At 43.0% G+C, this 25104-nt stretch overlaps 1 protein-coding gene and 1 pseudogene across 1 annotated transcript; both read left to right on the forward strand.

Annotated features, from left to right (window-relative positions):
* Nucleotides 1–7089: 7089 nt before the first annotated feature.
* On the forward strand, nt 7090–8856 carry srp19 (signal recognition particle 19). Its single transcript, XM_020458384.2, has 5 exons — nt 7090–7225; nt 7555–7630; nt 7844–7915; nt 8120–8228; nt 8429–8856. The coding sequence occupies exons 1-5, from the start codon at nt 7188–7190 to the stop codon at nt 8557–8559; spliced, it is 426 nt and encodes a 141-aa protein (XP_020313973.1). The 5' UTR covers nt 7090–7187; the 3' UTR covers nt 8560–8856.
* A 604-nt stretch (nt 8857–9460) lies between these two features.
* On the forward strand, nt 9461–14352 carry LOC109868210 (C3a anaphylatoxin chemotactic receptor-like; annotated as a pseudogene).
* The last annotated feature ends 10752 nt before the right edge of the window (nt 14353–25104 follow it).

A 25104-nucleotide genomic window follows, 5' to 3' on the forward strand; every position in this document is an offset into this window, starting at 1 on the left:
ACTAAAGGGATATCTTCAATCACCAATTTACCATTCTGAGACTAGGCAGAGTATAGCCCACAAAGATATCCGCCACGGCACAACCCAAGGAGCCCCTGTAATAGGGTTAGAGGCAGAGAATCCCAGTGGAGCGTGGGGAACCGGCCAGGCAGAGACAGCAAGGGCGGTTCGTTGCTCCAGAGCCTTTCCGTTCACCTTCCCACTCCTGGGCCAGACTACACTCAATCATATGACCCACTGAAGAGATAACTTTGAGATAAGGTTGAGATCGAGTCTGCGTCTCACATGGGTAGAAAGACCATTCCATAAAAATTGACCTTTATAGGAGAAAGCCCTGCCTCCAGCTGTTTGCTTAGAAATTCTAGGGACAGTTAGGAGGCCTGCGTCTTGTGACTGTAGCGTACGTGTAGGTATGTACGGCAGGACCAAATCGGAAAGATGGGTAGAAGCAAGCCCATGAAATGCTTAGTAGGTTAGCGGTAAAACCTTGAAATCCGCCCTTGCCTTAACAGGAAGCTAGTGTAGAGAGGCTAGCACTGGAGTAATATGATTAAAATGTTTGGTTCTAGTCAAGGTTCTAGCAGTCGTGTTTAGCACTAACTTAAGTTTATTTAGTGCTTTATCCAGGTAGTCGGAAAGCAGAGCATTGCAGTAGTCTAACCTAGAAGTGACAAAAGCATGGATTCATTTTTCTGCATCATTTTTGGACAGAAAGTTTCAGATTTTTGCAGTGTTATGTAGATGGAAAAAAGCTGTCCTTGAAATGGTCTTGATATCTCCTTCAGTTTTATTTGAGACGACAGTACAACCAAGATGAATTGTCAGATTTAACAGAAGATCTCTTTGTTCCAGTGAATGATTATGAACACAAGTGTTCATATTGCAGCTATGGTTTGATATACAAGCAAAGGGGATATAACTATAGGCGTTTATTCATAACACCAATACATACACATTTCGTGATAGTTGTATGTGTGTTACAATAACCTTCATCCGATCATAAGTGTCAAACTTTTTTATGCCCGATATCACACACTAACAAACTGAAAACGTGTACAATTAATTGGTGGGATAAGTCTCATCACTTTCATGTGTAACCCTTGTAGCTGTAGAATCGCGGCAAACTTGCTTCCTGTTTTCTATTCAGTCGCGTTCGTGTGGGTCAACCAAAAACACCCTTACGATTGGTTGACAAATAGTGCCTTCCACAATACAGGTGATTGCTGTTGGTAAGAAGTACTGCAGCGATTTAAAGCAGAGAGGAAGAGGATTTCCAAATCCGAGGAAAATCTGTGTCCCTCCAGCAGGTGGCATTTTTCGTTTCTCCCACCAAAGCATTGAGTTTTTGTGTGGTCAGTGTCGAATTTGGTCAACAAAAAAATGAATGTCTTATTTGATCGAATAGACGTTTCGTAATGCTTAAGTTGAGTATACTGATATAAGTAGGACAAGTGACATCCAGGTAACTTTGCAAAAAAACACTTTATACAGTAGTCGTCTGCATAATCATGTTGAGTCTAGTAACGTAGCATCCCATTGAATACCAGCGGTTGACGTCACCTCATAATGAGATGTATACACCAATCAAAAGAAAGGACAGGCTGGAGTTAGACAGCCAGTCATGCCGCGTTGTTGACAGCAAATTGTTAAGGTGGAGAGACGTTTTTTTTGTCGGTATATCCATAATCTTTCCCTAAAGGTAACTCCCATCAAAAACGGCATGCCCTTTGATCACGTTTTTTAAATGTTTTATTAAAGCGAAATTGTCAAAAGTTTCCTGTCTGTTGAGTTTCAGATTTTAAGAAGATAAATGGAAGAATAAATGGAAGAAATGCGGGGTTTATGAATGTGAGGCTGTGTTGACCCTGGTAACGTTGATACAGCTATCACATACTATACCTTCTTTGCAGTTATCTTCAACCTAGCTTAATTTCCCGCTGAAAACCGGATGTGGGGACTCATTGTTTAGCCACGATAGTGGATTTTGCGCATCACCTTCAAAATAAAAGTCCCCCAAACAGATTGAAATGTTTTATTTATTTTACTAGGCAAGTCAGATACGAACCAACTCTTATTTTCAATGATGGCCCAGGAACAGTGGGTTAACTGCCTTGTTCAGCGGCAGAACGACAGTGTTTTACTCAGGGATTCAATCTTATTTTCAATGATGGCCCAGGAACAGTGGGTTAACTGCCTTGTTCAGCGGCAGAACGACACATTTTTACTCAGGGATTCAATCTTATTTTCAATGATGGCCCAGGAACAGTGGGTTAACTGCCTTGTTCAGCGGCAGAACGACAGATTTTTACTCAGGGATTCAATCTTATTTTCAATGATGGCCCAGGAACAGTGGGTTAACTGCCTTGTTCAGCGGCAGAACGACAGATTTTTACTCAGGGATTCAATCTTATTTTCAATGATGGCCCAGGAACAGTGGGTTAACTGCCTTGTTCAGCGGCAGAACGACAGATTTTTACTCAGGGATTCAATCTTATTTTCAATGATGGCCCAGGAACAGTGGGTTAACTGCCTTGTTCAGCGGCAGAACGACAGATTTTTACTCAGGGATTCAATCTTATTTTCAATGATGGCCCAGGAACAGTGGGTTAACTGCCTTGTTCAGCGGCAGAACGACACATTTTTACTCAGGGATTCAATCTTATTTTCAATGATGGCCCAGGAACAGTGGGTTAACTGCCTTGTTCAGCGGCAGAACGACACATTTTTACTCAGGGATTCAATCTTATTTTCAATGATGGCCCAGGAACAGTGGGTTAACTGCCTTGTTCAGCGGCAGAACGACACATTTTTACTCAGGGATTCAATCTTATTTTCAATGATGGCCCAGGAACAGTGGGTTAACTGCCTTGTTCAGCGGCAGAACGACAGAGTTTTACTCAGGGATTCAATCTTATTTTCAATGATGGCCCAGGAACAGTGGGTTAACTGCCTTGTTCAGCGGCAGAACGACACATTTTTACTCAGGGATTCAATCTTATTTTCAATGATGGCCCAGGAACAGTGGGTTAACTGCCTTGTTCAGCGGCAGAACGACAGATTTTTACTCAGGGATTCAATCTTATTTTCAATGATGGCCCAGGAACAGTGGGTTAACTGCCTTGTTCAGCGGCAGAACGACAGATTTTTACTCAGGGATTCAATCTTATTTTCAATGATGGCCCAGGAACAGTGGGTTAACTGCCTTGTTCAGCGGCAGAACGACAGATTTTTACTCAGGGATTCAATCTTATTTTCAATGATGGCCCAGGAACAGTGGGTTAACTGCCTTGTTCAGCGGCAGAACGACACATTTTTACTCAGGGATTCAATCTTATTTTCAATGATGGCCCAGGAACAGTGGGTTAACTGCCTTGTTCAGCGGCAGAACGACAGATTTTTACTCAGGGATTCAATCTTATTTTCAATGATGGCCCAGGAACAGTGGGTTAACTGCCTTGTTCAGCGGCAGAACGACACATTTTTACTCAGGGATTCAATCTTATTTTCAATGATGGCCCAGGAACAGTGGGTTAACTGCCTTGTTCAGCGGCAGAACGACACATTTTTACTCAGGGATTCAATCTTATTTTCAATGATGGCCCAGGAACAGTGGGTTAACTGCCTTGTTCAGCGGCAGAACGACACATTTCTACTCAGGGATTCAATCTTATTTTCAATGATGGCCCAGGAACAGTGGGTTAACTGCCTTGTTCAGCGGCAGAACGACACATTTCTACTCAGGGATTCAATCTTATTTTCAATGATGGCCCAGGAACAGTGGGTTAACTGCCTTGTTCAGCGGCAGAACGACAGATTTTTACTCAGGGATTCAATCTTATTTTCAATGATGGCCCAGGAACAGTGGGTTAACTGCCTTGTTCAGCGGCAGAACGACAGATTTTTACTCAGGGATTCAATCTTATTTTCAATGATGGCCCAGGAACAGTGGGTTAACTGCCTTGTTCAGCGGCAGAACGACAGATTTTTACTCAGGGATTAAATCTTATTTTCAATGATGGCCCAGGAACAGTGGGTTAACTGCCTTGTTCAGCGGCAGAACGACACATTTTTACTCAGGGATTCAATCTTATTTTCAATGATGGCCCAGGAACAGTGGGTTAACTGCCTTGTTCAGCGGCAGAACGACACATTTTTACTCAGGGATTCAATCTTATTTTCAATGATGGCCCAGGAACAGTGGGTTAACTGCCTTGTTCAGCGGCAGAACGACACATTTTTACTCAGGGATTCAATCTTATTTTCAATGATGGCCCAGGAACAGTGGGTTAACTGCCTTGTTCAGCGGCAGAACGACACATTTTTACTCAGGGATTCAATCTTATTTTCAATGATGGCCCAGGAACAGTGGGTTAACTGCCTTGTTCAGCGGCAGAACGACACATTTTTACTCAGGGATTCAATCTTATTTTCAATGATGGCCCAGGAACAGTGGGTTAACTGCCTTGTTCAGCGGCAGAACGACACATTTTTACTCAGGGATTCAATCTTATTTTCAATGATGGCCCAGGAACAGTGGGTTAACTGCCTTGTTCAGCGGCAGAACGACACATTTTTACTCAGGGATTCAATCTTATTTTCAATGATGGCCCAGGAACAGTGGGTTAACTGCCTTGTTCAGCGGCAGAACGACACATTTTTACTCAGGGATTCAATCTTATTTTCAATGATGGCCCAGGAACAGTGGGTTAACTGCCTTGTTCAGCGGCAGAACGACAGATTTTTACTCAGGGATTCAATCTTATTTTCAATGATGGCCCAGGAACAGTGGGTTAACTGCCTTGTTCAGCGGCAGAACGACAGATTTTTACTCAGGGATTCAATCTTATTTTCAATGATGGCCCAGGAACAGTGGGTTAACTGCCTTGTTCAGCGGCAGAACGACACATTTTTACTCAGGGATTCAATCTTATTTTCAATGATGGCCCAGGAACAGTGGGTTAACTGCCTTGTTCAGCGGCAGAACGACAGATTTTTACTCAGGGATTCAATCTTATTTTCAATGATGGCCCAGGAACAGTGGGTTAACTGCCTTGTTCAGCGGCAGAACGACAGATTTTTACTCAGGGATTCAATCTTATTTTCAATGATGGCCCAGGAACAGTGGGTTAACTGCCTTGTTCAGCGGCAGAACGACAGATTTTTACTCAGGGATTCAATCTTATTTTCAATGACGGCCCAGGAACAGTGGGTTAACTGCCTTGTTCAGCGGCAGAACGACACATTTTTACTCAGGGATTCAATCTTGCAACCTTTCGGTTACTAGTCCAACGCTTTAACCACTAAGGCTACCTGCCACCCCAAATTGTGGAATCATGCCCTTTTTGGACTAGATAATCATAAAGAAGGTCAGAATGTTGTTATATAAATTAAACAAAAGACAATAATTAGTTCATTTGAAACAACAACAAATAAATATCTGAAATCACACTGTGGATGTATTACACTTTAGAATTGCATGGAGACCTATGGATGTTGCACCAATGAAATTAGGCATCAGCTTACTTACTCAGTGACACTCACAGAACACAACTGTGTAGAGTACACACACATTATAGCGTCTTAGCTCTTATTGCAGGACTTTGACTGTGGGAATTCACCTTTCCAGTCAATCTATTGTGTGTATTGCACTGTGCAGCCTAACCTATGGATGTTGTACCCATGAAATGGGCCACGCATGCCTCCAACTCCAGCATCAAGTTTGCAGTAGTAGGCCTGATTACCAACAATGATGAGACAGCCTACAGGGAGGAGATGAGGGCCCTGGTAGTGTTGCCAGGAAATTAACCTCCCTCAATGTCAAATCAATGGGACCACAGTGGAGAAGGTGGAAAGCTTCAAGTTCCTCAGCGTACACATCACTGACAATCTGAAATGGTCCACCCACATAGACAGTGTTGTGAAGTCGCAACAGCGCCTCTTCAACCTCAGAAGGCTGAGTAAATTCGGCTTGGCCCCTAAGACCCTCACAAACTTTTACAGATGCACAATTGAGAGCACCCTGTCGGGCTGTATCACCACCTGGTACAGCAACTGCACCACCCTCAACTGCAGGGTTCTCCAAAGGGTGGTGCAGTCTGCCCAAGGCATCACCGGGGACAAACTACCTGCCCTCCATGACACCTACACCACCCGATGTCACAGGAAGGCCAAAAAGATCATCAAGGACAACAACCACCCGAGCCACGGCCTGTTCACCACACTATCATCCAGAAGGCGAGGCCAGTACAGGTGCATCAAAGCTGGGACCGAGAGACTGAGAAACAGCTTCTATCGCAAGGCCATCAGACTGTTAAATAGCCATCACTAGCCGGCTACCAACCGGTTACTCAATCCTGCACCTTAGAGGCTGCTGCCCTATATACATAGACATGGAATCACTGGCCACTTTAATAATGTTTACATACTGCTTTACTCATCTCATATGTATATACTGTATTCTACTGTATTTAGTCTGTGCCACTCCGACATTGCTCATCCTAATATTTATACATTTCTTAATTCCATTCTTTTAGTTTTAGATTTGTGTGTATTGTTGTGAATTGTTAGATACTACTCCAGTTGGAGTTTACTATACGTTGTTATTTTAATTCAACAAAAGACAATACTTTGTTAATTCGACACAAAAAAAAGTAGAAATATGTTGAAATCACACTGTGGATGTATTACACTAGAAATGCATTGGGGGCATAGTCCACAGGAGGATGGTGGCACCTTAATTGGGGAGAATGGTCTCATGGTAATGGCTGGAGTGGAATAAGTTGAATGGTATCAACCACATGGTTTCCATTCGTTTGATGCCATTCCATTAACTCAGTGCTGGCTATTATTATGAGCCATTCTCCCCAATTAAGGTGCCACCATCCCCCTGTGGACTGTGCCCCAATGCAATTCTGAAGTGTAATACATCCACAGAGCGATTTCAACTTTTTTTGTGTCAAATTAACAAAGTATTGTCTTTTGTTGAATTTATATAACAACATTCCGATCTTATTTATCGTTATCTAGTCCAAATATGGCTTGATTCCACAATTTGTATCCGTTTGAATCGCTTTCAATTAGGACCTTTTATTTTGAAGGCGAACCACACATTGCACTATTGTGGCTAGCTTTATACAGGTCCCAGCTAGGAAGCTAACGCGAACTCTGTGCTAGTGTGTTCTGAGAAAATGTCTCCACTAAGTGATAATCCAGCTGAAAAGGAAAGGTGGGTGATATTAGATTCATATCTCTTGTTTTCCCATGAAAAGTTGAGTTCAAGTCCTACCTGTGAACAGAAAAACAAGCGAAGACAGCCATATGTGTTAGCTAAAACTAGCCAGCGTGTCTACGAAAATCGGTAACTTAGGCAACTTTGAAGTCAGATGGCTAGCTATTTTCTTCGTTTCAAATGAAAATACGTTTTTAACTTGGAATAGTATCATTGTATTGTCGGTTGCAGTTGAGACGGCAGCAGTGTTTGCTAGCTAACATGTTCTAGACATCAAGTTATGAATAGCTAGTTAGCTAACATGTTCTTTCTGATTTCTTTTGCAGGTTTATCTGCATATACCCTTCCTATGTAAATAGTAAGAAGACCCTAGCAGAGGGGAGACGGATACCTGCTGAAAAGGTAAACCAAATCTGCAGCATTCTTCTAATTGATTTGTTTCAATAAATGGTGGACGACTTATTGCCGATCTATGTTGGTAAACGCATACAAACCACTATGGTCTACCTTTACCACACGTATACACCACTTAATACTGATTCATTATAGCCTATGTCCTCAAGAGTGTGTTGAGGGATATGGCTGACATCTTGGTTTTCCTCTGTACTCAACCAGGCAGTGGAGAATCCTACATGTGCTGAAATCCGTGACGTGTTGACAGCAGCAGGGGCAAATGTGCTTGTGGAGGTAATGAGACATTACATCAATAATGAGTTGCATAGCTACATATGGTGCTTTACATCGGAGGGGAATGCCCTATTCATTACCATTGTGTAGCTCCCACCTAAGTAATTCCACGACAGCCATTTTCCATTGTCAAACACGTCACCATAGGTTAGGGCTATTGCCTGATTATAAGTCTCTAATTGTTGTTCAATTAACCAACCACAGAACAAGATGTACTCTAGAGAGTGGAACAGAGACGTGACGTTCAGAGGAAGAGTACGTGTTCAGTTGAAGCAGGAGGATGGAACTCTCTGCTCAGACAAGTTTGCATCACGTGAGTGTTTGTGAAGGAGAGGAGCAACACCCTATGGCTCAAATTAGCCAAACTGGAAGAAATGCAGTCTGTTTTCACCATCAACTGGTCTCACAATGCACAGTTTGTGTGTGTGTGTGTGTGTGTGTGTGTGTGTGTGTGTGTGTGTGACCATTCAACCAAATATGAATGCTTTGCTTTCCTTCTGATTGTTCCTAAAGGTAAAGATGTGATGATCTACTGTGCTGAGATGATCCCCAAACTGAAGACCAGGACCCAGAAGGGTGCAGGGGCAGACTCTGGCTCCCAGCAAGGGGAGGGCAGCAAGAAAAGCAAGAAGAAGAGGAAGTAGAGGCCCTGCCCAGTCACACAAAGGTCCCCATATTACTGTTCAGTTTACTGTAAGAAACTAACTAAGGAAGGAAGTCTGTCCCAAGGAACTGGCAAGTGTCAAACAGAAAGAGTGAGAAAATGCGAATTTATGTGATGTAATTATTTGGCATTGGCCCATATGTACGACGCTATGGGATATGCCGTATGTGATTATGCCAACAGTCAAATGTAAACATTTATATTTTGTGAATTATGTATACATCAAAGTATTCTGTTTCAATTGCTTGAAGGGAAATAAAAGTCAAATAGACAATGATTGCTTCCACTTTTGTTCTGACAGTAAGAATCAATTGTATTACCTTTGTCAGGTTATTATGGAACTTTCTTAACTTTTACCCATCCCTTATTTGCATATATACATCTTTTTATATATATTTTTACAGATATTTCTTTCCTCATATGCGTCTATATAAATGACTTGAGGTCACACACACAAAGCAAGTCAAATGCTTTCATTTGTTTCAATTTATTTAGGCAGGTTTAAAAATATATAAACACAACTTGCAAAAATGTCATTGTATTTAATGAGTTCCAGTTCATATGAGGAAATCGGTCGATTGAAATAAATTAGGTTCTAATCTATGGATTTCACATGACTGGGAATACAGATATGCATCTGTTGGTCATTAAAAAAATAGGCCTCACAATGGGCCTTTATCTCGTCACTGTATTTTTGTGAGTTCAAATTACCATCAATAAAATGCAATTGTGTTTGTAGCTTATGCCTGCCAGTACCATAACCCCACTGCCATCATGAGGCACTCTATTCACAACACTTGCCCACATGTGGACAATGTATATACATGTGGACTGCAGATTTGAGGCCAGTTGGATGTACTGCCAAATTCTCTAAGGCGACTATGGAGAGGCGGCTTATGGTAAAGAGAAATTAACATTACATTCTCTGGAAACAGCTCTGGTGGACATTCCTGCAGTCAGCATGCCAATTGCACGCTCCCTCAACTTGAGACATCTGTGACATTGTGTTGTGTGACAAAACTGCACATTTTATAGTGGCCTTTTATTGTCCCAGCACAAGGTGTACCTGTGTAATGATCTTGCTGTTTGGTCAGCTTCTTGATATGCCACGCCTGTCGGGTGGTTGGATTATCTTGGCAAAGGAGAAATGCTCACAAACAGGGATGTCAACAAAATTGAAGAGAAATAACGTTTTTTGTTTGTGTGGAACATTTCTGGCATCTTTTATTTCAGCTCATGAAATATGTAAATGATATGAGATGCAATGTTTTCTTCAGTCAAAACCATAGACCTATGCAGTGTTTCTGCTTTCATTTGATTGCTTGCTCTAAGTTTGTGCAGAGTTGTCTCTACATGTGACTAGATTTCATTTTTGGTGAATTCTTGCGTTGCACCTGTTAAGTTTTTGACTTGAGTGGAAAATACTGCGATATTGTGGTAATATTTTAAGACAGTTGTTTTGCATATAAAATGTAAAGGCCTTATAAGACACAGGTTCTGCTAAATTCTATTGTATTGTGACAAGGAATGTGCGCTCCATTTTCTAATTATACAAACTATCAAACAACATTCTGAATGTATTGTAGATTGAACTGTTTTAATTATAATTCAGTTAATTTAGTCTCACATGGTATATAGACAGTATGACTGTGGACATCAATCTTTTTTTTTTACCTTTATTTAACCAGGTAGGCAAGTTGAGAACAAGTTCTCATTTACAATTGGGACCTGGCCAAGATAAAGCAAAGCAGTTCGACACATACAACAACACAGAGTTACACATGGAGTAAAACAAACATACTGTCAATAATACAGTAGAACAATAAGTCTATATACAATGAGAGCAAAAGAGGTGAGATAAGGGAGGTAAAGGCAAAAAAAAGGCCATGGTGGCAAAGTAAATACAATATAGCAAGTAAAACACTGGAATGGTTGATTTGCAGTGGAAGAATGTGCAAAGTAGAGATAGAAATAAAGGGGTGCAAAGGAGCAAAATAAATAAATACAGTAGGGGGAGAGGTAGTTGTTTGGGCTAAATTATAGGTGGGCTATGTACAGGTGCAGTAATCTGTGAGCTGCTCTGACAGCTGGTGCTTAAAGCTAGTGAGGGAGATAAGTGTTTCCAGTTTCAGAGATTTTTGTAGTTCGTTCCAGTCATTGGCAGCAGAGAACTGGAAGGAGAGGCCAAAGGAAGAATTGGTTTTGGGGGTGAACAGAGAGATATACCTACTGGAGTGCGTGCTACAGGTGGGTGCTGCTATGGTGACCAGCGAGCTGAGATAAGGGGGGCCTTTACCTAGCAGGGTCTTGTAGATGACCTGGAGCAAGTGGGTTTGGCGACGAGTATGAAGCGAGGTACAGCCAACGAAAGCATACAGGTCGCAGTGGTGGGTAGTATATGGAGCTTTGGTGACAAAACTGTGATAGACTGCATCCAATTTATTGAGTAGGGTATTGGAGGCTATTGTGTAAATGACATCGCCAAAGTCGAGGATTGGTAGGATGGTCAGTTTTACAAGGGTATGTTTGGCAGCATGAGTGAAGGATGCTTTGTTGCGAAATAGGAAGCCAATTCTAGATTGAACTTTGGATTGGAGATGTTTGATGTGAGTCTGGAAGGAGAGTTTACAGTCTAACCAGACACCTAGGTATTTGTACTTATCCACATATTCTAAGTCAGAGCCATCCAGAGTAGTGATGTTGGACAGGCGGGCAGGTGCAGGCAGCGATGGGTTGAAGAGCATGCATTTAGTTTTACTTGTATTTAAGAGCAATTGGAGACCACGGAAAGAGAGTTGTATGGCATTGAAGCTCGCCTGGAGAGTTGTTAACACAGTGTCCAAAGAAGGGCCAGAAGTATACAGAATGGTGTCGTCTGCGTAGAGGTGGATCAGAGACTCACCAGCAGCAAGAGCGACATCATTGATGTATACAGAGAAGAGAGTCGGTCCAAGAATTGAACCCTGTGGCACCCCCATAGAGACTGCCAGAGGCCCGGACAACAGACCCTCCGATTTGACACAATGAACTCTATCAGAGAAGTAGTTGGTGAACCAGGCGAGACAATAATTTGAGAAACCAAGGCTGTCGAGTCTGTCGAGTCATGAATGATTGTTAGTGAAATCACCCAATTTTTTGTGTGAAATTAAAAAATGAAATTAGAAAAGCAATGTATTGGCCTCCCGGGTGGCGCAGTGGTTAAGGGTGCTGTACTGCAGTGCCAGCTGCGCCACCAGAGACTCTGGGTTCGCGCCCAGGCTCTGTCGCAACCGGGAGGTCCGTGGTGCGACGCACAATTGGCCTAGCATCGTCCAGATTAGGGAGAGTTTGGCCGGTAGGGAAATCCTTGTCTCATCGCGCACCAGCGACTCCTGTGGCGGGCCAGGCGCAGTGCGCGCTGACCAAGGTTTCCAGGTGCACGGTGTTTCCTCCCAACACATTGGTGCGGCTGGCTTCTGGGTTGGATGGCGCTGTGTTAAGAAGCAGTGCGGCTTGGTTGGGTTGTGTATCGGAGGACGCATGACTTTCAGCCTTTGTCTCTCCCGAGCCCGTACAGGAGTTGTAGCGATGAGACAAGATAGTAGCTACTAAAACAATTGGATACCACGAAATTGGGGAGAAAACGTAAAACTCAACAACAACAAAAAAGAAAGAAAATGAATGTATTATGTATGTATGTATCAGTCAAAAGTTTGGACACCTACTCATTCAAGGATTTTTCTTTATTTTTGCTATTTTCTATATTGTAGAATAATAGTGAAGACATCAAAACTATGTAATAACCAAAAAAGTGTTAAACAAATCAAAATATATTTTATATTTGAGATTCGTCAAAGTAGCCATCCTTTGCCTTGATGACAGCTTTGCACACTCTTGGCATTCTCTCAACCAGCTTCCTGAGGTAGTCACCTGGAATGCATTTCAATGAACAAACATGCCTTGTTAAAAGTTCATTTGTGGAATTTATTTTCTTCTTAATGCGTTTGAGCCAATCAGTTGTGTTGTGACAAGGTAGGGGTGGTATACAGAAGTAGCCCTATTTGGTAAAAGACCAAGTCCATATTATGGCATCAACAGCTCAAATAAGCAAAGAGAAATTACAGCCCATCATTACTTTCAGACATGAAGGTCAGTCAATCCGGAAAATGTCAAGAACTTTAAAAGTTTCTTCAAGTGCAGGCGCAAAAACCATCAAGAGCTATGAAGAAACTGGCTCTCATGAGGACCGCCACAGGACAGAAAGACCCAGAGTTACCTCTGCTGCAGAGGATAAGTTCATTAGAGTTAACTGCCCCTCAGATTGCAGCCTAAATAAATGTTTCACAGAGTTCAAGTAACAGACACACCTCAACATCAACTGTTCAGAGGAGACTGCGTGAATCAGGCCTTCATGGTCGAATTGCTGCAAAGAAACCACTCCTAAAGGACACCAATATGAAGAAGAGACTTGCTTGAAGAGTATGGGGATTTACAATGGGACTTTCACAGAAGAGTATGGGGATTCCAATCGCACTTTCACAGAAGAGTATGGGGATTCCAATGGGACTTTCACAGAAGAGTATGGGGATTCCAATTGCACTTTCACAGAAGAGTATGGGGATTCCAATGGGACTTTCACAGAAGAGTATGGGGATTAACAATGGCACTTTCACAGAAGAGTATGGGGATTCCAATGGCACTTTCACAGAAGAGTATGGGGATTCCAATGGGACTTTCACAGAAGAGTATGGGGATTCCAATGGGACTTTCACAGAAGAGTATGGGGATTCCAATGGGACTTTCACAGAAGAGTAGGGGGAGTTTGACTTGTATTATGACCAATTCAATTAAACGTATTTCTCAGAACAAGGGCATCCATCCATACGGGTGGTGTCTATGGTCCTATACAGCATTACCTGTGTCCTCGGTATCCCAGGCAACAACTTTGTCATTTGGATAGCTAGAGTCAAGATGAAGAGAACAGTCAACACCATCTGGTTTGTTATCCTGGATGTGGCTGACCTGCTCTGCTGTGTCTCCATCCTTCCATCCCTTTCTCTATTACTGAAATCATACTGAACCACCACTGGAGAGGCTATGTGCAAGGTGTCTTCACTCTGGTCCTTATCAGTTTGGACCACTTTGCCCTGGTCATCCTGCCTTTCTGGGCCCAGAACCACCGGAGCCTCACCCTGGCCTGGCTGCTGTGTGGTCTGGCCTGGGTCCTGGCCCTGCCCCTCAGCCTCCTTTTACGATCTACAGAGGAATAGTATTCCTCGATTATATGAACACGTCACTGTGCACCCATCACCACCTACTAGACAAAACTGAGTGCAACCATCCGGCCATCACAGCTATCAAAGCCACCCACGTCACCAGGCTAGTGCTCGGCTTCCTCATCCCCTTGTTGGTCATCGCTGTCTGCTACCTGCTCAAATCCCAGAGGGCCATCTGGATCATATTGGGTGTTGTGGCTGTGTTCTCTATGTGCTGCCATATCACATCATTGGGCTGGTGATGCAGTATGGAGGGGAGGCCTCGGATGTCATGGCCCAGGCTCTGGCTTACAGCAACCCTCTTTCCGTATGTCTTTATTGGTCAGGACTTAAGAAAGAGGGTCAGGGTATCTCTTAGGAAAATATTTAGAAATTGTATTCAGCGAGGATGTGACCACATGTTCCTCTGTGTACTCTAAAGGACAGTCACAGCGGTTACAGTGCCTTCAGAAAGTATTCACACATCTTGATTTCTTCCACATGTTGTTGTGTTACAGCCTGAATTCAAAATGGATTAACTTGATATTGTTTGTCACTGACACACAATAACACATAATGGCAAAGTGGAATTATGTTTTTTGCAACTTTTACAAATGAAAGACCAAAAACAAGAACTGAAATGTCTTGTCAATAAGTATTCAACCCCTATGTTTTGGAAAGCCTAAATAAGTTCAGGAGTAAAAATGTGCTTAGAAGTCACATAGTAAGTTGCATGGACTCACTGTGTGTGCAATAATAGTTTTTAACATTATTTTTGAATGACTACCTCATCTCTGTACCCCACATATACAATTATCTGTAAGGTCCCTCAGTCGAGCAGTGAATTTCAAACACAGATTCAACCACAAAGACCAGGGAGTTTTTCCAATGCCTCGCAAAGAAGGGCACCTATTGGTAGAAAATCAGATATTGCATATCCCTTTGAGCATGGTGGAGTTATTACTTACACTTCGAATGGTGTATCAATACATCCAGTCACTACAAAGTTACAGGCATCCTTCCTAACTCAGTTACCGGAGAGGAAGGAAATCGCTCAGGGAACTTCACGATGTGGCCAATGGCGACTTTAAAAGGTTAATGGCTGTGATAGGAGAAAACTGAGGAAGGATCAACAACATTGTTGCTACTCCACAATACTAACCTGCATGACAGTGGAAAAAAGGAAGCCTTTACAGAATAAACATACTGCAAAACCGCAAAACTGCTTCTACAAAGTTTTGACTCAGGGGTGTGAATACTTATGTAAAGGAGATACTTCTGTATTTCATTATCAATAAATGAGCTTAAATGTCTAAAAACATGCATTCACTTTGTCAATATGGGGTATTGTGTGTAGATGGGTGAGAGAGAGAGAAATGAATTGAATCCATGTTGAATTCTGGCTGTAACACAACAGAACGTAGAATAAGTCAAGGGTCATTAATGCTTTCTGAAGGCCCTGTAGATGACCAGCAGGGTCAATAATAATCACTGTCGTTATAGAAGGTGCAACAGGTCAGCACCTCAGGAGTAAATGACTCTGTAATGCCATACTCCGTAATGTTATACTGTACCATCTCCCAATCTTGTACATTCGGTCCAATCATTTCTATTTTGATCAGAAGCTGTCTACTTGGTCATTGATCATGTATGATTGTACACTTCTCAATTATGGTCATGGTGATGATGTAGGATGTAGGATCATGGTGATGCTGAGGGATGTAGGATCATGGTGATGCTGAGGGATGTAGGATCATGGTGATGATGTAGGATGTAGGATCATGGTGATGATGTAGGATGTAGGATCATGGTGATGCTGTAGGATGTAGGATCATGGTGATGCTGAGGGATGTAGGATCATGGTGATGATGTAGGATGTAGGATCATGGTGATGCTGAGGGATGTAGGATCATGGTGATGATGTAGGATGTAGGATCATGGTGATGATGTAGGATGTAGGATCATGGTGATGATGTAGGATGTAGGATTATGGTGATGATGTAGGATGTAGGATCATGGTGATGATGTAGGATGTAGGATTATGGTGATGATGTAGGATCATGGTGATGATGTAGGATCATGGTGATGCTGTAGGATGTAGGATCATGGTGATGATGTAGGATATAGGATCATGGTGATGTTGAGGGATGTAGGATCATGGTGATGATGTAGGATCATGGTGATGATGTAGGATCATGGTGATGATGTAGGATCATGGTGATGCTGTAGGATGTAGGATCATGGTGATGATGTAGGATCATGGTGATGCTGTAGGATGTAGGATCATGGTGATGATGTAGGATCATGGTGATGCTGTAGGATGTAGGATCATGGTGATGATGAGGGATGTAGGATCATGGTGATGCTGAGGGATGTAGGATCATGGTGATGCTGAGGGATGTAGGATCATGGTGATGATGTAGGATGTAGGATCATGGTGATGCTGAGGGATGTAGGATCATGGTGATGCTGTAGGATGTAGGATCATGGTGATGCTGTAGGATGTAGGATCATGGTGATGCTGAGGGATGTAGGATCATGGTGATGCTGTAGGATGTAGGATCATGGTGATGATGTAGGATCATGGTGATGCTGTAGGATGTAGGATCATGGTGATGCTGTAGGATGTAGGATCATGGTGATGCTGTAGGATGTAGGATCATGGTGATGCTGAGGGATGTAGGATCATGGTGATGCTGTAGGATGTAGGATCATGGTGATGATGTAGGATGATGGATCATGGTGATGATGTAGGATGTAGGATCATGGTGATGCTGTAGGATGTAGGATCATGGTGATGCTGAGGGATGTAGGATCATGGTGATGCTGTAGGATGTAGGATCATGGTGATGCTGTAGGATGTAGGATCATGGTGATGCTGAGGGATGTAGGATCATGGTGATGCTGTAGGATGTAGGATCATGGTGATGCTGTAGGATGTAGGATCATGGTGATGATGTAGGATGATGGATCATGGTGATGATGTAGGATGTAGGATCATGGTGATGCTGTAGGATGTAGGATCATGGTGATGCTGAGGGATGTAGGATCATGGTGATGCTGTAGGATGTAGGATCATGGTGATGCTGAGGGATGTAGGATCATGGTGATGCTGTAGGATGTAGGATCATGGTGATGCGGTAGGATGTAGGATCATGGGGATGCGGTAGGATGTAGGATCATGGTGATGCTGTCGGACGTAGGATCATGGTGATGCGGTAGGATCATGGTGATACGGTAGGATGTAGGATCATGGTGATGCTGTAGGATGTTTTTTTTGGACATTTTTGTTCATCACATCAAACTGAAAAGAAGATGAAGCTAACAGCACTCCCTTTCACAGCTCGTCTTAACACCAAGACATAAGCAGACACCCTAAAACACATCGACATAGTGTCAATTCAAAGCACAATGCTAATATTTTGTTAAATTGATGACTGAAAGACTAACTTCTCCCCTCAGATAAAGGAACTACGCCTGCAGTGTAACCTGGCCGGAACACATCTCTCAGAAACCTCTGAAACTGTCCTCATGCATTTTTTTATTTTACTCAAATGAGTTCTTTACATTTCACATGCCTCAGAAGAGATGCTTTCCCCTCTCTTTTAATGTTGCAGATAAATTAAATTGGGACATTAACACATTTCTATGGTTTCTCTGAACTTTCCATACTTTTCTTTCTTAAAAAAAAAAACCATACCATATTCTGTCAATCTTCATCATGTTTCCTCCCTATCACGTTGTATATTCCTCCGACACAAAAATAAAATAATTACCCCACCTGTCACCACGACTGTCACTCTGATGTAGTCAGGTCTTCACATACTCCCCTACACTTATTTAACTGCACAACAGATGGTCGCCTCAAAACTACGACATGAGTGTTAATGACAAAGTCTGTACAGCATGGCTCTGCAACTAATCATTCGGCGACATCCCATCCATTTGACTTTCTGCCATACCGTCTCCCTCGCAAGAAGTAAACTTCACTTCAGTTACAGTATTTCCCCTCAATCTATAGTCGTAATGTCATCATCTGAAATGGAGAAGCTAGTCCGAGTTAACCCTACATCATTAGTCTGAGTACCAGTCTTTTTTTTAGCTAATAATCCACTCCTTGTCACTCCCGTCATTTGCCAAAGATTGTCTTTGGCAAATGACAGGAGTTGCAATGAGTGGAATGTAGTATTTGAACAAGAGATGGCAGCCAGGCTAATCTACGTGTCATGACCTCAGTCAGATGGCTTAGAATGATGTAGATTCTAGAATGTAGATTGGAGTAGTCATTGACTGGGTGTCTTGAAGGTCTGTTGGGACATCTTGGCCCTCCTGATGTGTTTCTCTTCGAAGCGCTCCAGCTGCTGGTTCCGAAGCTTCAGCCTCCTGAGCCACTCGTCCCGCAGCCTGTTGGAAGGGTGATGAACATGACCATTTTTAATTCATGGAGAATCAATCTGATAAAATAATTGACAGTGTGATACATGAAGGACTTGCAACGACAGCATAAACATGTCTGTAGAATACAACAACCGAAACCTATCATGGCTCTATGAAGTGCATAATGTTTACACCTCTCTTTTGGATTCAAATGTGTTTTTCTCTGCCTTTTTAATGTCCTGAGGCAGTGATCCTTTAACATGAAGACGACTTCAATAACTAACGCATTGATTTGCTAATGAACACCGTGTCACCTCCCCTGCCCTCCCTGTCACTCACAAACAAGATGCTACTCTGACACATGATCCTATTCAAACCTACAACGTGGCTGCCCACATGACACAGACTCCACATTTCACAATCACCCGTCGTAAAAACAATGCTGATCATATCTCTAGTGATCTGACAGGGGGTTCAAATACTATTTGAAATCATCTCAAGTACTTCATGGACCACCTACAGAGCCATTTTCTGTTAACCGTCAAATGTCATGCTCATCCCAACATCTAAAAGCTCTGTAGCAGGACGCTAATGTTGGGACCTTGACAATGGACCCTCGCAGTGAGTGAGTGATGATCAAGAGAACAAACCAGATTGTTGGCTATAACTATGTTCAACAAGTACAATAACCTTCTGGCTTTATTTAACTCTGTTTGAGATATTGTACCTCGCCTCTCTGCCTTGCTAGCTGCGATCTGCGATGTTGTAGACGATAACCATCTGATTGCGTGTTTGTCATTGCACAAGCTGCATTGGAAGTTGCATGTGATCCTATCCACTGCTAGGTAAATAAAGAGGTTTCTGATGACAAACTGTGCGTGCAACTTCTCATGGCATAGCTGGGAAATGGGTCTATAGAACGGTCCCAAAACGACAAACTTGGCACACCTGACTCTCCAGGTAGGCTATAGCAAATGCTCAAAGTATCTGAGAGATTTCAAATAGTAGATGAACCCAGGTCTGAACACAATTCACCAGTGACTCAGCATTAGGCCTAATGCTGGTAGTGGAGTAATGAGACAGTATTTCTTAACGTCTCTACCTTTCTTTCACTCATCCCTCTCTCCCTCCCTCCATCCACCCCTCCCTTGCAGCAATTACCTTTGCAGTCAGTTATTTCATTGTGTAACGAAGGGGATTTGTGGATCACACAGATACACATATTAATACAGGGAGGATCAGCCTCAAGGCCCATTGTGTTGTTCTGTGTGTGAACAATCTATATATTCATTACAGGTGGTGGAGGGTTAGGGCTTTAGAGGGCCCCTCCCAGCTGTTCCAAAGGAAACACATTCTGCTCACATTGATTAGTCACAGGACCAAAGAGGAAGGATTAGGGTGCATTTGCAACAATACGTTCTTAATCCCTACTGACCTGACTGCAGCGGCTGAGCACAGCATACTGCCGAAGGCCTGTCTCTCTGCCTGCCTGCCTACCTGGCTGCCTGCACATCTTCCTGCTTGCCTCCCTGCCTGTTTGCCTGCCAGTCTGTAGCTAGGCTCTGTAGTCTACCCGCCTCAGCCTGCAATCGATTAGAACTCATTTGCATGTCAGTTATGCTTCAAGGGCGCAAGGCGTGTTGTCTTGGTTACTGTCGGTTAAGTTCTGAGCAGCATCTCAAGAACAGATGCTCATTGTGAGGAGATTGGTTCCGATATTAGACTAGTTACTGTCCTGAGCAGAATTGAGTTATAGGCGACCAAACCAACAGGCTGTGTTGCAGTAAAGAAACACTGTGGAAAAGACAGAAACCAAAGCCAAAGCCTATTACTCAATGAGCCCTAGTGTAAGTAGGTTATGGTTGTGCATGGAGACAGAATTCCAATGGTCATTACTGTCTATAAAGTAGACTTTATTAAGACAAGAAAAACATGTATTTTCCTTTTCCTGAGGTATTCTTCATAACAGTGATGGTCTATAGTTGATAAGGCATATTGACAGAGATACTTACTTTGATAAGGCACTGCTCTTCATTCTGGATTCCTCACTCCCCATTATATCGCTGTGACTTTCGATTTTCTCCTCCCAGTATTTCTTTAGCTTGTGTTTATCATGGATCCGAGCCAAGCTCATTTTCTGAAAGAAAGTAAGGAGGGAAGATGTAATTTCAATTCAGGAGAACATTTTAGGCTCATAGCCCATATTATACTAACTCAGGCAAATTTTTATTGTTACAATTTTAATACCAGAATTGATATCTGTGTTAGTACAGGGAGTGTGTTCAAAATATTACCACTGTGCACTACCTGGTCTCTATTGATTTTATTACTCTTTAAAGGTGCCCCTGCTCCCACACAAACATAAACATAGAAAAACAGGACTTACTGCCAAGATTGGATCAGTGTCTCCCTGTGTCTGTCTGATGATGAGGGTCTGCGGTGCTGCTATCAGTCTGAAACAGTAGTCGTACAGAGGTGTTCAGTCTGTCCAAAAATGCACCTCAGTGACAGGATGCATGTTGGACACTCAATCACTCATACACACGCCATCTCTCTCTCTCTCTCTCTCTCTCGCTCTCCCATTCCCATTCCCATGGCTGTCTGTGTATTTCTGAAACAATGATCAGCCCCCCTGTTCCATTCCGTTCCACTCTGCCAGCGTCGGGACACATTGCTAACAGAGGCAAAAGGGAATTCCACAATTCCCACTCAGACAGTGGGTGTTATGCTTCACACACTCACAGTATGGTCCATCCGATGACACTGGGCTTAATACAAACCCAGCCCAGCGCCATAGGGCAAGCAGGTGCTTAACCAGGGCTTAGCCAGCCTCCACACCCCCAATGGCCTGAAGAGACGAAGGACAGAGGGACAGCTAATACCCAGGACTGCTGGGGCATGATTAGACATTTTAACTGCAAAAATATTAAATGCACACATCCAGAAACACCTGATTAATATGGCTGGGGGCAGTATTGAGTAGCTTGGATGAATAAGGTGCCCAGAGTAAACTGCCTGCTACTCAGTCCCAGTTGCTAATAGATGCATATGATTAGTATATTTGGATAGAAAACACTCTGAAGTTTCTAAAACTGTTTGAATGATGTCTGTGAGTATAACAGAACTCATATGGCAGGCAAAAAACAGAGAAAAAAATCCAACCAGGAAGTGGGAAATCTGAGGTTGGTCGTTTTTCAACTCATTCCCTATTGTATATACAGTGGGATATTGGTCATGTTGCACTTCGTACGGCTTTCAGTAGATGTCAACAGTCTCAAGAACCTTGTTGGAGGCTTCTACTGTGAAGTGGGGGCGAATGAGAGGGGAATGAGTCAGATCCTTGTTCGCGTGAGAGCGACCACGCGTTCCATTGCTTTTCTACAGACAAAGGAATTCTCCGTTTGGAAGATTATTCAAGATTTATGTTAAAAACATCCTAAAGATTAATTCTATACATCGTTTGACATGTTTCTACGGACTGTAAAATATTTCTTTTTACATTTCGCCTGCAACTAGTGAATGTGCTTCTTGAGTTTTGATTTGTTTACCAAACGCGCTAACAAAAGTAGCTATTTGGACATAAATGATGGACATTATCGAACAAAAAAACATTTATTGTGGAACTGGGATTCCTGGGAGTGCATTCTGATGAAGATCATCAAAGGTAAGTGAATATTTATAATGTTATTTCTGACTTCTGTTGACTGCACAATACGGCGGATATCTGTTTGGGTTGTTTGGTTCTGAGCTCCGTACTCAGATTATTGCATTGTTTGCTTTTTCCGTAAAGATTTTTTGAAACCTGACACAGTGGTTGCATTAAGGAGAAGTGTATCTAAAGTTCCATGTATAACACTTGTATGTTCATCAACATTTATAATGAGTATTTCTGTAAATTGATGTGGCTCTCTGCAAAATCACCGGATGTTTTGGAACTACTGAACATAACGCGCCAATGTAAACTCCAATGTAAATATAAATATGAACTTTATCGAACAAAACATACATGTATTGTGTAACATGAAGTCCTATGAGTGTCATCTGATGAAGATCATCAAAGGTTAGTGATTAATTCTATCCCTATTTCTGATTTGTTTGACTCCTCTCTTTGGCTGGAAAAATGGCTATATTTTTCTGTGACTTGGCTCTGACCTAAACATAATCATTTGTGGTGCTTTCGCTGTAAAACCTATTTGAAATCTGACACTGTGGTGGGATTAACAAGAAGTGTATCTTTAAAATGGTGTGAAATACTTGTATGTCTGAGGAATTTTAATTATGAGATTTCTATTGTTTTGAATTTGGCGCCCTGCACTTTCACTGGCTGTTGTCATATCGATCCCGTTAGCGGGATCTCAGCCATAAGAAGTGTTAACTGGCTCTCTCACCACCACCATAAATGTTATAGTACAGGCTACCCATTCACAGGGATGAGGCTGTCGTGGAGGCCACACAAAGGTTGGTTCTAAAATGTGCAGGCCTGCACTACTGAAATGTCAGTTTGGTGACTGTGCCTGCTCGAAGGGAAAGAAATTGAAAAAGCCTGTCTGCAGTTTTTATGGTGTCCAACACTTCCCATGTAGATGTAATTTAAACTGTCAATCACTACTTTCTCTGTGACACTGAATATGAAGTGACAGAATAACTCACGAACACAATATTAATGAAGATGACCTTGCACTTCTGCAAAGTCAAGATTTGGCATTTTGTTACCCGTTAATTTAGTTAAAAAGTGTCTTCCACAGATTGAGAGCTGCATTACTGTTGTTGGGTGAATTTGTCAGTTGTTATGGTTCTTTGAGAAAGGAGTGAGGGAAATACAGTATATGTATGTTGTTGATATCTCAGCTTCTGTTTTAATCAAAGATAACCAGCCCAGTATTCCCTCATAATATCTCATTCAGATTATGTGTAAATCGTAAACAGAGTTGTAAATGTAACCAGGGCTTATAGAATCGGCGGGACACTGTTTGTAACGGCATTCCTTCTCCTCTTCTGGCAACAAACACACACAAGGAAAACAAACACCCACAACTCAACAGTGAAACCCAGGCTACCTAAGTATGATTCTCAATCAGAGACAACTAACGACACCTGCCTCTGATTGAGAACCATACTAGGCTGAACTCAAAACCCCAACATAGAAAAACACACATAGACTGCCCACCCCAACTCACGCCCTGACCATACTAAATAAAGACAAAACAGAGGAAATGAGGGTCAGAACGTGACACTGTTTATCTTTCCAAAGGACAGATTAACACGGTCAGCACCTGACTGAGTCTACCTGGAGTGCCCGAAGGGCGGAGGTTTTCACATTTGGAACTATGCCATTGGTTCCATAGAGCCAAACAAGCTCAATCAAGCACCCTTTAAGGATGACAGTGGCCGTGGCACTGCTTGAGTGGGAACAGGTGAAGAAAAAATGTAGAATGTGCTCTTTTGGAGGGTTTCGTAATATGAAAATGTACTGCAAGGACTGCTTAAACATGGAATCCGCAGTATGGGGAAACACTGGCCGCCCCCACCACAGTATGGGGAAACAGCGGCACTGGCCGCCCCCACCACAGTATGGGGAAACAGCGGCACTGGCCGCCCCCACCACAGTATGGGGAAACAGCGGCACTGGCCGCCCCCACCACAGTATGGGGAAACAGCAGCACTGGCCGCCCCCACCACAGTATGGGGAAACAGCGGCACTGGCCGCCCCCACCACAGTATGGGGAAACAGCGGCACTGGCCGCCCCCACCACAGTTGTTATTGTTTTTGCTGCATAGCTGAGGAGCTTCGTGCAGCAAGGTAAAAAAAACATCTGTGGTACATATTGTGCTCTTCTATCGCCTGTGCAATGATGTTCGAGAGGAAAAAACAGTGTTCGTTGTTTGCAGTGACTTGTTTGTTGCTGTAATATCGCAAACGGACGTGAAGGATTCCAGCTTTAAGTGTTTGAAATATTTCTTGAACCCACCCGACCCAGGTCTGAGAGCAAATCCCCATCTCAAGTACTCAGCCGCAAAACCCTTCAATCCAAGTCTATAACCACACAACTAAACTCTTTCCCAGGCTCGATTGCTACTACATGGAGCGAGCCGACTGGTGGACAAGATTACCATACGGCCGTCATCTCAGGTGTTTGGTCACACCTTATTTGGGGAGGACGGGCTCGCGGTAATGGCTGGAGCGGAATTAGTGGAATGGTATCAAACACATGGTTTCTATGGTTTCCTTGAGTTTAATGCCATTCCATATGCTCCGTTCCAGACATTATTATGAGCCGTTCTCCCCTCAGCATCCTCCACTGACCACCATGTAACAGCAGCACAGGGTGTTAAGGATCTGGGTGTGCTGGGTGTGCCACCACAGGGCTCCTCTCTTTTCTCATGTTACGGTGTTTGGGTTAACAATGAGCGTTATCTGAGCCTGGCGGCCAGGACAGGGTAGTCAGCCATAAGGCATGACAAAACTGTGGTTTGTGGTTGGACGTGCCTGTGTTTTGGCTGGGCAGCTGCCCGTCTGGGCAGTGAGACACTGCGATGTGCGTGGGAGAGGCTGTCTGGTGTGTGTGTGTGCGATTAGTTGTTGTCTTTGTGTGTGTGAGGTCAAACAAGTGATTTAAACCTGGTCTTTATATTCTTATTATCATTACTAATCAATGCTAAGGTCTACGGGAAAGGGTGCAGAGTGGAGAGGTAGAATGAGGGATGCGTTGTAGAGGAGAAGGGTGCAGAGTGGAGAGGTAGAATGAGGGATGCGTTGTAGAGGAGAAGGGTGCAGAGTGGAGAGGTAGAATGAGGGATGCGTTGTAGAGCAGAAGGGTGCAGAGTGGAGAGGTAGAATGAGGGATGCGTTGTAGAGGAGAAGGGTGCAGAGTGGAGAGGTAGAATGAGGGATGTAGAGGAGAAGGGTGCAGAGT

This window comes from Oncorhynchus kisutch, linkage group LG23 (genome assembly GCF_002021735.2).
Source record: "Oncorhynchus kisutch isolate 150728-3 linkage group LG23, Okis_V2, whole genome shotgun sequence".
Classification (NCBI taxonomy): domain Eukaryota; kingdom Metazoa; phylum Chordata; class Actinopteri; order Salmoniformes; family Salmonidae; genus Oncorhynchus; species Oncorhynchus kisutch.

Excerpts from the sequence above, each read along its gene's own strand:
- srp19 (XM_020458384.2), top strand. The coding sequence starts at position 7,188 with ATGTCTCCACTAAGTGATAATCCAGCTGAAAAGGAAAG. Across the intron at positions 7,916-8,119 it reads GGGCAAATGTGCTTGTGGAG|AACAAGATGTACTCTAGAGA; the intron begins GTAATGAGACAT and ends AACCAACCACAG. Across the intron at positions 8,229-8,428 it reads CTCAGACAAGTTTGCATCAC|GTAAAGATGTGATGATCTAC; the intron begins GTGAGTGTTTGT and ends TTGTTCCTAAAG.